At 41.6% G+C, this 13,409-nt stretch overlaps 1 protein-coding gene across 1 annotated transcript; it reads right to left on the reverse strand.

The window, feature by feature from the left end:
• Window positions 1–1,857: 1,857 nt before the first annotated feature.
• On the reverse strand, window positions 1,858–11,790 carry RB195_010084 (uncharacterized protein; the record flags this gene model as incomplete). The annotated part of the gene is made up of 9 exons (XM_064190926.1): window positions 1,858–2,082; window positions 3,318–3,476; window positions 3,766–3,864; window positions 3,920–4,133; window positions 4,193–4,299; window positions 4,359–4,559; window positions 4,616–4,813; window positions 4,921–5,088; window positions 11,740–11,790. 9 exons carry the CDS (start codon window positions 11,788–11,790, stop codon window positions 1,858–1,860), a joined length of 1,422 nt encoding a protein of 473 aa, XP_064048509.1.
• Between the last annotated feature and the right edge of the window lie 1,619 nt (window positions 11,791–13,409).

Below are 13,409 nucleotides of genomic sequence, written 5' to 3' on the forward strand. Positions count from 1 at the left end.
GACACACTTTTGCTGCGGTCTCAGGTAAAAGCTTGGTGGTTCTAGACAAGAGCGTTGTAATACAAATGTATCGACGTCATCTCCGATTGGAATAAACAGGACAACAACAAGTGGGATTCGCCAGGCGGTCACAAGGGATTGAGGAAGGGACTAGTACCCTCGTTATCGTCAAAAGCTGGTTCTGCCTTCTCCTTCTTCGAACTTCTCTTTCAACGCCGGACGCGAGGGGAATGTTGTGGTTGTATCTGCTGCCTGAGAACCAAGCGAGCGACTCCAAACTTTACACGTGGTAGTTCCACGAGTTGGTCGCAGCAGTCCGAGAAAAGCAAGAACCGCCGCTGCTCACCTCCTCCGCGATAAAGCGCGGTCGCATGTCGCTTCAGCCACTCACCGTCAACTTGAGGTCGTGGATTGAGAAACGGTCCCCTATCCCCACTATTCCCAGACTAACACGCTCTGATCCCTCAAACATTCCCCGGAGCACAAACTGTTCTATTCTTTCATTGACCGCTGCTCCCTTTGAATCTTGTGGTGTGTGTTTAAGGTGTAGTTGGGTGGTTGTGGTGTGTCGTTAAGAAGCTCTTAAGAAAAGTTAAGTCTGTTCTTACTCGCGCACTCGCAGTTAAGAACTGTAAGGAGAATGCGCTAGTAATAATACATATGATTTGAAATGGCCTTGGACACTTATTCCACATGTCTACTGAGTACGCACACTTAATGCTAATCACTCACTTTTGCTGCCTTAACCATTTCAAAGTAAATGTCGTGCACTCTTGCGTAATGTGTCAAAAAATCCTTTCAGGGGAAGCCACCGTAAATAGTGGTTACCTGTTCACATTCTTATGTTTGCGGGATGACTGCAGAATGAATACAAGTTTTCGCATTTATCTGTTATCCTGACTGTTTCATTTTCAGTTAATTCCTACAGTTCCCAAAACCTTTTCACTGCTTTTTCGTGACGTTAGGACAATAAATAAAGTAATCATTCCTTGCAATGAATTACAAAGGAAAACCGATGCAGCAGGTGTTTTCATTCTCCCGGACAATGGTACCAACTTATCGAAGGAGGAGAAGTGGGGAGAAAAGGCCTTGTTTGACTTTGCTTGGTTTCGATTCTCGACCACACAGAGGGACATCTCAACACTGAACTACACCTGCCCCAACCCACAGTATTCAATGCTAAAAATAATATTAATGTACAGATAAAGTCCCAGGTGTTTTATTCAAGATGAGATCGAGTGAGACAGAGGGACAGTTTGCAGTGATTCACTTCTGCAAGAGCAAGTATTCATGCTTGAAAGATGCAAATCATGGTGGACGCATTAGTCTGCATCTGAAAGAATTATTGCGACATTCGTTCCCGTTCCAAATGTTTTTCAGTTCAAGATGAACATGCAAATCAAGTAACAGTCGGGTCAAAACGACCCGAGGAATGTTGCAACTGCGTAGGTGCTTGCGCTCCAAGTGGCGCGGGGGACCATCACGCAGCTCCGCTGTCTGATTGAAGATAACGAGGATCCCACCGCGAGCGCAACCGCTTACGCAATTTCACCACTTTTCTGTTCATCTTTGCACGATTGCATAAAAGTCCTCACATAAGAAGTAAACACCATAGATGTGTGTACTCCGATGTACTTTGTTGTCAATTTGAATATTTATTAATAGTAATTGCAGACTATTATAGTACAGTTTGGAAGGACACAATGTCAAACGTGAGAAAACGTCGTTATATCTGATGTTCGAATATGTTAATCCTATTAGGAAATAATCCAGGACCAAGTAGGACCTAACTGTTACATACTTAGCGAGCAATATCTAGTTCCAAGGCTATTGGCTAGTTCGAAGTAAACCTTTCAACTACTTCTTTCCCGCACTGGCAGCAAGCTTCATTAATCCGTCAGTAGAATGAGACTTGGGTCGTTCAAGAGGGAGACCCATTCCACGAGACCATATCAGCTGGGAAAGGCATCCAAGAGCTCGAGATACTCCGAAGAGAACAGTGTAGAAGGACATTTCGGTCATGCCAAAGTACTGCAGAAGTACACCAGAGTGAGCGTCAACATTCGGCCATGGATTCTTTGCCTAAAACGAACTCATCATTTCACAAATAGGAACATAGATGAGAACGAAGCAAAAACCAAGATGCAGCAAGCTCGTGAACTAAAAACGAGTCAAAAGTCATTCGATGTCCTCGTGGGATGTCTCTAGTGCTGCAAATAGATTTTATTTCAATGACTTATATTCTCATAACGTTAGCTATTACAACAGAACACGTGGATGCTATTCCTGCTGTTGAGAAACCATGCTCCAAATACACTGTCTCCTTAGTTGGTATCAGCCCAGATTAAGGAAAACCCTACTTTAACTAAGTCTAGTCCAAAACATTTCACATAAAGAACATAATTCCATCTGTGGTTAGAATAGTCAAACAGGTGTCGCAATTTACTTTAAAAATAAAAATTCGATCCGGAAATTACAGCTCAAACAAAAGCAAGAAAATCCAAATTATAAGAATGTTTAAGTGTTTTCACTACATTTTACAGTGATATATGAGGTTAGGGATTTTAAAGTGATACGAGTGCGGTTCCAAAAGTATGATGATTCATTCATAATGCATCATAATGAACGAGTCATAATAATAAAGTCATAATAAACTCATTCATAATGCATCATAATCCAAAAGTATGATGACTCATTCATAATGTATCTCATCAAAACTTTCACGTTTTCACATTCTCATGTAAGCATGTTACACCAGCCCATTGCAAGGAACGCGCGACTTCAATGAAATGAGCAGAAACCAAGGGGCCACCGACATGCCTGCGCCGGAACAGTGGGATGATTTGTGCAGCTGTTAGCGCTTCCAAAACGCTCTAAACCTATACCAACAAAATAATTTGAGAAAAAATCAGAATCCTTTTTTGTCTGATAGCGTATTTGTTGGTTGAACAGGAATTAAACGGTAGCGAAAACAACAGAGCAACATGCTACGCTCCAGCATAAATTCTTCTCCACTCACCTTTAATGGAACAAAAGTCCGGAGTTTTCACGAAAGTATGCTAAAAAGACGTTAGCTCTAACCTTTCTTAAGAACTACAGAACATTCAAGTTACTGCACAAGCTGAAAAACATGATTTACATTAATGTTTGTCCACACTCTACCGTTAAAAACTATTAGACAGAATAGCGGGCATCAATAATACAACCCATAACAATTATATGCTATAGAGTTCGAGTCCATTAGAGATGATATTAGCTTCACATTCTCATTCTACGGGTTTCACTGTGATGCTACAATTAAAAAAAAAAAAACCCACTTTGCCCTGAGCGAGGAGAATGTCCGGTGTGACTTTGTAGAGATTCGAAACAAGTTTGAATAAGTCATCTTTAGGAAGGTGCTTCAGCGCGAATTGTCGTTGACATTCGTAGCGTGGGTCAGTTTTCCTAAGCACAGCATGACCATAGCCAGGAACAACCTTAAAAGATTTTATTCAAATCAAAAAGATTTTGATTTGAATATTAGCTGTTTGCACAATATGTATGTATGATTTTAAGATCGTCGAAAGCACAAAGTCCTTGAAGTCTGCCAGAAAACAGAAAGGAACTCCTTATTTGAAATAATTACTACAAATTTCATCAGAAGCAGAATAGATTAGCAATAAATACAAAACGCTCTCTTATTAATTGTATCATGTAGAGAAGAGACTTCAACATACTGATAAATAACAGAAGAAAGCTAAGCAATGGGTTTGTACTGCTACAAACCTGCCCACTCTTCAAGTGCTTCCACACCCAATCCTTGAGTTGTTCCTCAGTGTAGTTGAATCCTAACTCACTAACAATTTTGTTCAGGAAAACAAGCACCTAAAAAGAAAAAGTTAATATAAAAATTCATGTCGCGCAGCATTCGAAATTTTACCTCTTGATTCGCAAGTCCATGCAGTGGTCCAGCAAGTCCCGACATTGCAGCAGAAAAGGAGAGGTAGGGGTCAGAAAGAGCGGATCCAACAAGATGTGAGGTATGTGCGGAAACATTACCGCCTTCATGGTCAGAATGAATCACAAGGTAGAGGCGCATCAGCTCACAAAAGAGGGGATCATCATAACCAAGCATTGAGCAGAAGTTGGCAGACCTAAACTCGGATAGGAATTACTCTTGTTTCAATTCACCTCTGCATTACACAAGTATTACCAGTCTTTTTTTGGATCGATTACGCCAACGGCAGATCCGTCACGATAGAGATTACGATAAATGATAGCAGCTACAGTTGGCAGCTTAGCGAGCAAATCCATTGAGTCCTTTAAGCAAATTTATATGCTGGTTTCATATGTGAAAATACATACATCAGTGCACAAACTTCATAAGCATATTCCCAGTAGCTGGACTTTGAAACACCACGAGCATATGCTGCCGCAAATTTACTCTCATTGTTTAGAGCCGCGATTGTCGAAACAAACTGAGCCATTGGATGCAGATTGTCCGGGAAATTATCGAGCATTCGAACAACATGAGCTGGTAGGTCTGCACGAGCGTTCCACTCTCGAGTAATGGCTGACGTCTGAAGACGTCCATTTAGAAGAGCTAAGTAATGATGAGAAAAGATCTATGAGACACCTGCTTCTCATTTGGGATGTCACCAGTGCACAAGAGCCACCATATTCCCTCTGGAATTGGCTCTTCGCCACCAGATGCCTTAGGCAACATTTTTTGACATTCCGGAATGGAATACCCTCGGAATCGAATGCCCTCTTCTGGATCAAGCACAGAGGTTTCCGTTACCATGCCTTTCATAGAGCGCATTCCACCATAGATCTAAAAACCTCGTGCTACATCCTCAAACCAACACATATTTAATACAAGCAAATAATAACTCAAAATAATTAAATTGGAGAAAAAAAAAGCGAATAATTCCAACTAACCATGTCGATAGTGACTTGTTGAACGGCAGTTGCACCATGCTCCTTCCGAAATTCCTTCACTTTCGCATTATGTGCGGGGATCTTTTTCGCCAAAACCTCCTTCAGATTAGTAGACTGGTCAGCTTGAGTTGAAAGATGAACAGAAGAACATGCCGGGGTTAGAGCTGCCTAAATTAAAGTGACTAAATTCCAAATAAAACAGTTACAATATCGACGACACTTAAAACATTACATCTCCCAGTGTTTTGAACTAAACGTTCATTTGTGGAGATTGCTTTTATGTTTTACGCAAAATGCACTGATTCTGGTTAATGGTGATGCTTCTGTCGCTGAAAAAAGGCATTCACATGCTTATTTACACTTTACTGTTTTTGGATTGAAAACGATGGACGTTAACAGCTATCCAACACGCCTACCACATGTACAGCTACCACACTCCGCACTGTATTTACTGGTTTTTTTTAACTAATTGAAACACTGCGACGAATATAAAATGCTACGTTTAATCGTGCACCTAAACCCCTTCAAAACATTGTCTGCAACATTCGCAGGGAAATCTTTGAAGATTATCTGCAGAGTTCCATGATGTGTCCACGAAAATTGTTTTTGCACACCCTTCTCTAGCTGAAGTAGAAAAACTAAAATTAAGAACTAAGAAAGGTACACAATAGAAATAAGCTTCATCCTCAGTTTCAAAGCCAATTTCATGGTTTCGTGTTCTCCTACCGTTGCAGACGGCTCAGTTGCAGTAGATCCAAATCGGTTACCCTGTGATCTATTCGTTTCTTCCTTCGCAAAATGACCTACAGTTAGCGCCTTCAGAGACGGCTTAAATCGAACTGTTCTAATTGAACTGCACTCGACCTGCACTTAGAGGGAAGGGCAGGGGAAACCCATGGAGCGCAAAAGCCATTCTTAACAACCAGATACGGACTCCGGGGAGGCCATATCTCAGCCCATTTTCGGGTTCGTTCAATGTACTAAAAGAGATGATTTACATACTCACTCCTAATGAGAATGTTTGGAGAATTTGATGAAGTCAAAGCATTGCTAGTTCCAGCGCTACCTTCCCTTTTTCTCTTATCAGGTTTAGCCTACATGCTATGGATCCCCGAAGACTTGTTAGGTTGAGGTCCCCAGCTAACTTAGTTAGCTATTCATTTCCAGTGATAAACCATCGATTGATGGGCCTTCTCAAATGGGAGGGCCATTTATCAGTCAAGAACACTTCATGGACTTTTTTTGCGCTCTAAGTGCGGGTCGAGTACAATAAGATCAGGGTTGGGTGCTTTCGTGACATTTCGCCTAAATTTGCTAATTACGAATAAAAAGTATGATTACCAAAGTGAAACATGAATATGAAACAAGCACACAAACATGAATGAATACTAACTCCATTAGCACCACACTCATCTGAAATTTACCCGAAAAAAAAAATTTCTTTGCAAATCTCCAAGAAGCTCTTCAGTAGTGACATGAGTAGACTTAGTTATGCTTTAAGAAATTCGTTTCGTGGAGATAAAACCATAGGCATATGTCTTATGTTATACTTCAGTAATTTTGAAAAAGAAAAATACCACTAAATATGTCTGATAAGCCGAAGTATGGATTCCCAAAGTATGGGTTAGTAATAGACAACAAAGCTTGCTTCACTCTTTTAATACATCGCATCGTACATCGCCCATATACAATATGCGGGAGTGGGTTGGAACTGCAAGCCGCGGAAAGCGTGCATTGACTTCAATGTATTTTTTTCCTGAAAACTTATGCATTTCTTGTGAAGTAAGGAATTGCGGTCTCATTTCAACTAAGCTAAGAGTATGACGGGACAGTAACTGCAAGGAAGGTAGCAACGACTTGTGGGATTACCATCGTCACAACATTCTAGGAGCTACAAAATAGTAGCTCGAAAAATAATGCTGAAACATCTCTTTTTCCTGCAGAAAAGGAACAATGTTTCCATAGCTTTTGTTTAACTGCGGAGCCAAGATGAAAGTGCAGCTTAGTAAGTTTGATTTGCTGTGAGTCCTCGTGGAAAACGAGTAGATGAAGAAAAAAGGAAAAGAAAAGAAGAAAGAAAAATGTGAATGCGCCTCATTCAGTGCGGAAAGTTTAGTGCGGAAAGCTGCTCTGCGTTTCCGTCTCTGTGCTCCATGATGGTGTGTTGCGAACAAACTGACTGCGGTTCAAGGTACACGGTCAACTTGCTTCGCAATGTGTGCTTGGAACTCTGCGTTGAGAAGATAATGTAAAGACGGCCTTAGGCGCCGGCGTTTTTTTTTTTTTGCCGGTACGTACATTTCGATTTAGAGGCAGCACATCACGAAATTGACGGTATTAGAAGGTCTTATTAATGGATAAGTGTAGCTGCATAGTTCATTTGTTACGTGATAGAACACGAGCAAATTCAACTTCCGCAGCCCAAGTAATATATAACTAAAATGAGCAGCAAAGGTTACGCCACCTATCGCAGACGTGTTGTGAATTGCCATAGTTTTACTGCCTGTGATAAGTCTCATCGTTTTTCACCCGGCACGGATGCAGGCGAGGGTTTTTCACACAACTTTTCTGAATCACCTAAAAATCCCATACATTTCTTTCATTTCTGCGACAAAACGCATGCTTTTTTTTGTTACCGGCGCCTTTTTTGCTTGACAATGGTTTTCTAACGACTTTTTTTTATTTTAAAGGCATTACCCCACGAATCTGGTACGGGTTTAAGGCGGGTAATGTCTACACGGGGTAGTAGATTGTGGGGAAAAGGTGGTTCCGTGCATCTCTCCCTGTATCAGTGTAAACGGATAACACAGGAACGCTGTTTCTTACGACGGTTTCTGTTGCAGTGCGCAACCACTGCACCCCGCCCCCTGCCTGCGATTCGTTTGAATGGGTTTTCGACGAACCAGAGGCGGGAGCTGGGCGCAAAATCACCCTCTTCCTCACAATTTACGATCCTCTTTAGGCATTACCCGCCTGAAACCAGTACCACCCCAGATTCCTGATGCAAACCACAGAACATTATAACAAGAACAACTAATTTAAACAATTTACTGATAGCGATGCTGGTACTGATAGCCCTCACTTTGTCAATCGGACTTATCTCTGGGGTTTTAGGGTACAAAGGGAAATTGGACGTGATCGCACTCATATTCGTGAACTACACCCATAATCCAATCTATTCACTTAGTGGTCCCAATATCGTCAATTTCGTGATACGCTCCCCTTACCAGGCTCACAAGTTGAGGTCATTCTGCAAATTAACTATACACATTGAGTTTTCGATTCAACAGTAACCTGACAAGAAAAGACGAAGTGGTTCTCTTTGTATGAGCAACACTGCAGGCAAATAAATAAAGCAAATCGCAACTTTCATTCACAAAGAAGTCATGGTTGAAGGTTGAAAACTACAAGTAAACAAAAGCTGTTGTGTATGAGATTAGTAACAGTGAAAAAGTACAAAACACAGGTAAGTCTCTCGTAAAATTTAGTTGCTGGGGTGGGGGAGGCGACCCAGTGGCGCCCTCATTTCTCGAAGCAAATAGTTAAATCAACAACAAACACCCCCTAACACCTAAGCATTAGTCTTAGAGGATCTATGATATGTAAGCTAACGTTACTAAGAGAAAAAAATAAGTTAGACCGTCGAGAAATGCGGGCTTCACTGAGTGCCTCCCCCAAATATATTTTCTCCTGTCTCTCTACATGCGGGAGAACAGTAGTCGAAACAAGCTTAAATTTCGACCATGATCTCCAAAGCAAAAATGTGGCATCATAAGCCACCTAATTCATCATCATCAGTGGAATTTCTACGGACTATAGAGCTCTTAAGTGATAATCAGACTAAAATCTGATCTTTTCTTTGTGTAAGGTATAAGTGGCAACAGATAATATAACAAACTGATTATATAATTTTACTCGACAGTTCAATAGTTACATGTGCATGTGCAAATAGTACAAAATAGCATCGAAGCAAAATGATTTCGAAAGTATAAACAGCGTGTGTTCTCAATTATTACCACGTTAATTTAGTTTAATCGCACCACATTGAAGTAGTTTAGGTAACAGGAAAAACGGAAAATTCAGCTTAGAGGAGAAACACCAACACAGTGGTGGTCCAGCTTGGTCACAACTGCGGAGTGACTACTGTTTTAACGTAGCGATTAGTTTCTAATAAAATAACTTTTCCCGATAAAGTGTTGACAAATTCGCATGAATACCAAACAGTAACTGGAATAACGTTATTTTCAGGTTACGTTCATCATTTAATGCTACGTTCGGGTAATCAGTGCGCAAACGGGTAGCGAAGCCCGCAGTTCACTCATCACAAAGAGTACAGTGTTATGCTTCGTATGTTGACACTAGCTATTTGTAGTGCAAACTTCAGCGACAATATTCGTCACATCTATACTTAATTCGAGACTCATATGAAGTGTTGCCACACCATATGCGGAATTGGAACGAATAGATGTCGCTCAACATGTAATCCGAGACGTCCAAGGCCCTGTGTTGCATACAACAAATGTAAGAAAGCTGTATAAAGGTGTCAATATAACGCATTGCATTCGAGCTAATAAAGATTCAAATGGCAGCCCGGAAATGAATCGACGCCGTCAGGACCAGTGTCACAATTCTACAGCAAATATCCCATGCTCAGGTTTTGTCTCCATCGCTGTCGGACTACGACGGCCGTGAACACAGTACAACGTTGCGGTAGGTAGCTCAGTGCAAGTCCACAATGTGATGAAATACACAACACCTCGTGCAAACCTCTCAATGAAGAATGCAAACAAAACGAAAACTTTCTCTCACAACGTAAATATAAAACTGTTATGTCCTGATATGAAGCGAATCGCAAGAACCAAAAGACTGCTCTGACCAGTAGCCTGTACTTGTCCAATAACAATTACCCTCAGCTATTCATCTGGATATTTGCGCATGCTCTACACAAACGCAAAAAACTCGAACAGTAGTGTCAAAACAGTAGTGCGTGTATGTGTGCCAAGGTTGACGCGCGGACCCAACTCCGCTGGAGCCCTCTGCGATTCTTCACAATTTCAATCCCTATTGATAAATATCGCTACTGACAGCAATGCTCCTACTGAGATGACGCAAGAAATGACAGAACATTGAAACGTTAATTACGCCAGAACTACTGTCATAATATTTCCCATATTCTCAGCTTTCATATATTTTTTTTCCAAATGGACAACAAAAGGAACCAGAACAAGAAAGTCAGTGGCGTTCTCGATGTGCTGAAAGCATGCAATACAAATATCAAAGATTCATAGCCAGCCATTAACACCTCAAAGGAGAAACGACATAATTTCTCTCTTGAGAAGTAAATTTGATTATCCTGAACTCGCTCGCTACCATCTCTTAAAAAAAACTCGCTAAGTAAATCCCAACTTTGAAAATCTAAGACGAGATCATGCTGCTCTACACCTGTGCACTCTCCCATGAATCGACTGCACTGAGAGCAGAATTACTCAAAATAAAATTACATGTCATGAATATCGTGAAATCGCTACTGATGCACTAAAAAAACATTTGGGTAAAATGTGGTTGAGGGGGTGGGGCACTCAGAAGGCTTTATTTCTCGAAGTAAATAATCAAATCAATTGGGGTCCTAGGGCTTAAGCATTAGTCTTAGAGGATTTATGGCATGTAAACTAAAGTTACTAGAATAAAAGGTAGGATAGAGCGTCGAGAAATAATGGGGCCACTGAGTGCCCATGTATTTCCGGAAAAGTCCAGTTTATGTCACGATTTCACAACCAATCGAAAAAGGAGAAGTAGGGGCATACGATACTTACAAACTGTATTCATTACAGAGCTGAAAGGAAGATCTCTCTCTTTCACTCTTTCGAGCAGGTGTTTTCGTAGTTAGATTGTGAGACTTATTTTAAAATGCAGGAACACTTTTTTCAGGCCAGATTTCCGACCTAAATGTGAATTCGTTTCTTCTACTGTATTCAAGCACAGATGTTCAAGGAAAGAAGATCTGACAAGTGAAAGAAGAGTGGAAGAATGACTTCGGAGATGCCTGTGCCTTAATGCAAAGCCCATAAATTTTTGAAGGTTCATTTTTGTGATTCGCAAAAATGAACCTTCAACAACTTTTTTCTTAAGATCTTAAAAGAAACTTCACTGCAAAGTTCTTAGGGAATCATTACACTTTTCTCGTGCTGTTAAAAGGAAGGAAACCTTACATCAAGTTTAGACGTCCACCGCAACAACAGCTTGTTAGGGTAGAATGGTAGTTGAAGACAGCCAGTCCCACTTTTCCAACTCTTTTAAGGAAAGATTTTTGAACCATTCACACCAGGATAAATTTTTTTTAATGCATATGTCGCAAACAAACTCCAGCCCACATCTGCTGTGTCGCACAGTATAGTTTACTAAATAGTTGCGTAGACTGAATGAAAAATACGAAGAATGGAAAAGAATTCCAACTCATCGTAGAAGGGTGCGGACGGCAGACAGATGAAACGAGATGCTTTGACGCAGACAAATTCATTCTATGAGTTCAGAGAAAGTTCACACAGTTTTGCAGCTGGAAGACACTCTTTTTATTATTTCACAAAGGAGTCCTGCAGAGCGCGCTATAAAGTAGATATTTCTTTCCTTTGAAATTAACTCTGCATAATATCATAGATCGGAACTACAAGAATAACACACGCTCACACGTGGCCATCGTATCTGCCACCAGAGAACATACTGTGTTGCCTAGGAGACAAGTAGCGATATCGTGATATGACTAGTTTCAAAGAGCGAATTGTGCGGCAAAGATGCTCATAAATAAGTGAAACTACATGCTACCTTTGACAAGAGTTTGCTCGTTCCTCTAGCTATAGTTGTGGAAATCGACATGATGGACCAGAAACCTAAATAAATCAGAGGCAATGTTTCAATAGAGCAAGGAAAAAAGTGAGCGACAGAACAAAAACGAGCAATTCAACAGTGAACTGGAATGTAAATCACACGAGTCGGATACGATTTGTTTAGAAAAAGAAGGCCACACGTCAAATAAGATAGCAACTAGTCGGCGGGAGACTGGGCTGAACTATGCGGAGGCCTCCGCTCACTCAACAGACTGGACGGGACCACGCTCTATCGATCAGGAAAAACGCGATGCTTTGCTGACGAGCGATAACTTGGCCACTTGATCAAAGATAACCTTCGCAATCTTCGCACGAGTGAAAATGTAACGTCAGCTACTACGGAAGCAAGATGGGCACAGCAGAAAGAGAAAAAACTCTAGAGCTTGGTGCGACAAATCACCCACGCCTCACCTCGAAAGACTCAGAAGAAATAAAGCCTCTACAGACCAACAAAGTAAAATCCAGACCGCTCGGTCACTTCCGTTCACCTCTAGTTTGTGCCCTCGTGCCGACCCCAACAAGACTTCGTAGCTGCCCAGCACCCATTACCTACACCAGAGGTCAGTCGCAATTCCATGCGCAACCCCTCAAAATGAGCAGTAATGAGGAATCAGTAAGCAGAACGTGGGGAGAGCAAGAGATGGGTATGTGCTTAAATCAAAGCCATAAACAAAACCGTAGCCCTAGTTACAATAAACCAGTAGTCGGTGCGTGAGAACAGGGATCACCTTGAAAGGGGACCTTCCCGCCAACCGGATTAGCACACCAGCCGCGCCTAATCCAACGAAAACAAACACTGGCACGTAGATATTTTTTATCATTGAAGAAAAAGAAACAAGATGTGAAGCGGAAGGAAGTGCGGATTGCTACGCTTATTCGATGGATTTGCAGCAAAGGCTACGCAGCCTGGTAAACACGTGGAGGTTTGCCGCTCCCTGGCGTCGTATAGCAATTCCTCAGTGCTGCGGCGAGGATGGATCTTGCGTTTGCTTTTCCCAATCAATGAACTTGTGTTTTTGTGCTCTATTTATCCATTCGCTCTACCTTCTTCTTCTGGAAGTCGGTCCTACGGCTACGTAAGTTGCAGCGCTCTCATTCATCCTTCAGTGAACTTCCCAATGTCTTTTGCTCCAGTTCTGTCTCGTTCATTATTGCATGTCCTCATGGTTCGTTTTTATGCACATACAGATAAAGATCTAGTTCAAAGGTATAGCGCTGCTTAGAAACAGCTAGAACTCAGCAGAACTTAATGGCACCGTGCTACGAACTTTATGACGTTGTGGGATCTCTGTCTGAAAAGATAAGTTCAGGGATTTGAATTACGAGCATTAGCGTGTTCACGCTCAATTCCTTCTTGTCATCCTGAAAAATCGGCGTGGGAAGCAGCTTCCCGTTGCGATTTCCCTAGGAGGCACCTTATAACGCGTTACAATCGTGTGCGGGACAGTTCCCTCAGTAGCCTATCAATTCGTTTCATTTAAATAGGCCGTTGGAGAAACCTCATCCACTATCGTCCGCTCGCTCGCAGACGCAACGTTTGCAAAAGCATGGCGCGTTATAAAACGCCTCGTAGGAAATTTCGTACAAGAGGACTGTTTCCCGTTCCTT

The sequence above is a fragment of the Necator americanus genome, chromosome III, assembly GCF_031761385.1.
Source record: "Necator americanus strain Aroian chromosome III, whole genome shotgun sequence".
NCBI classification, from domain to species: domain Eukaryota; kingdom Metazoa; phylum Nematoda; class Chromadorea; order Rhabditida; family Ancylostomatidae; genus Necator; species Necator americanus.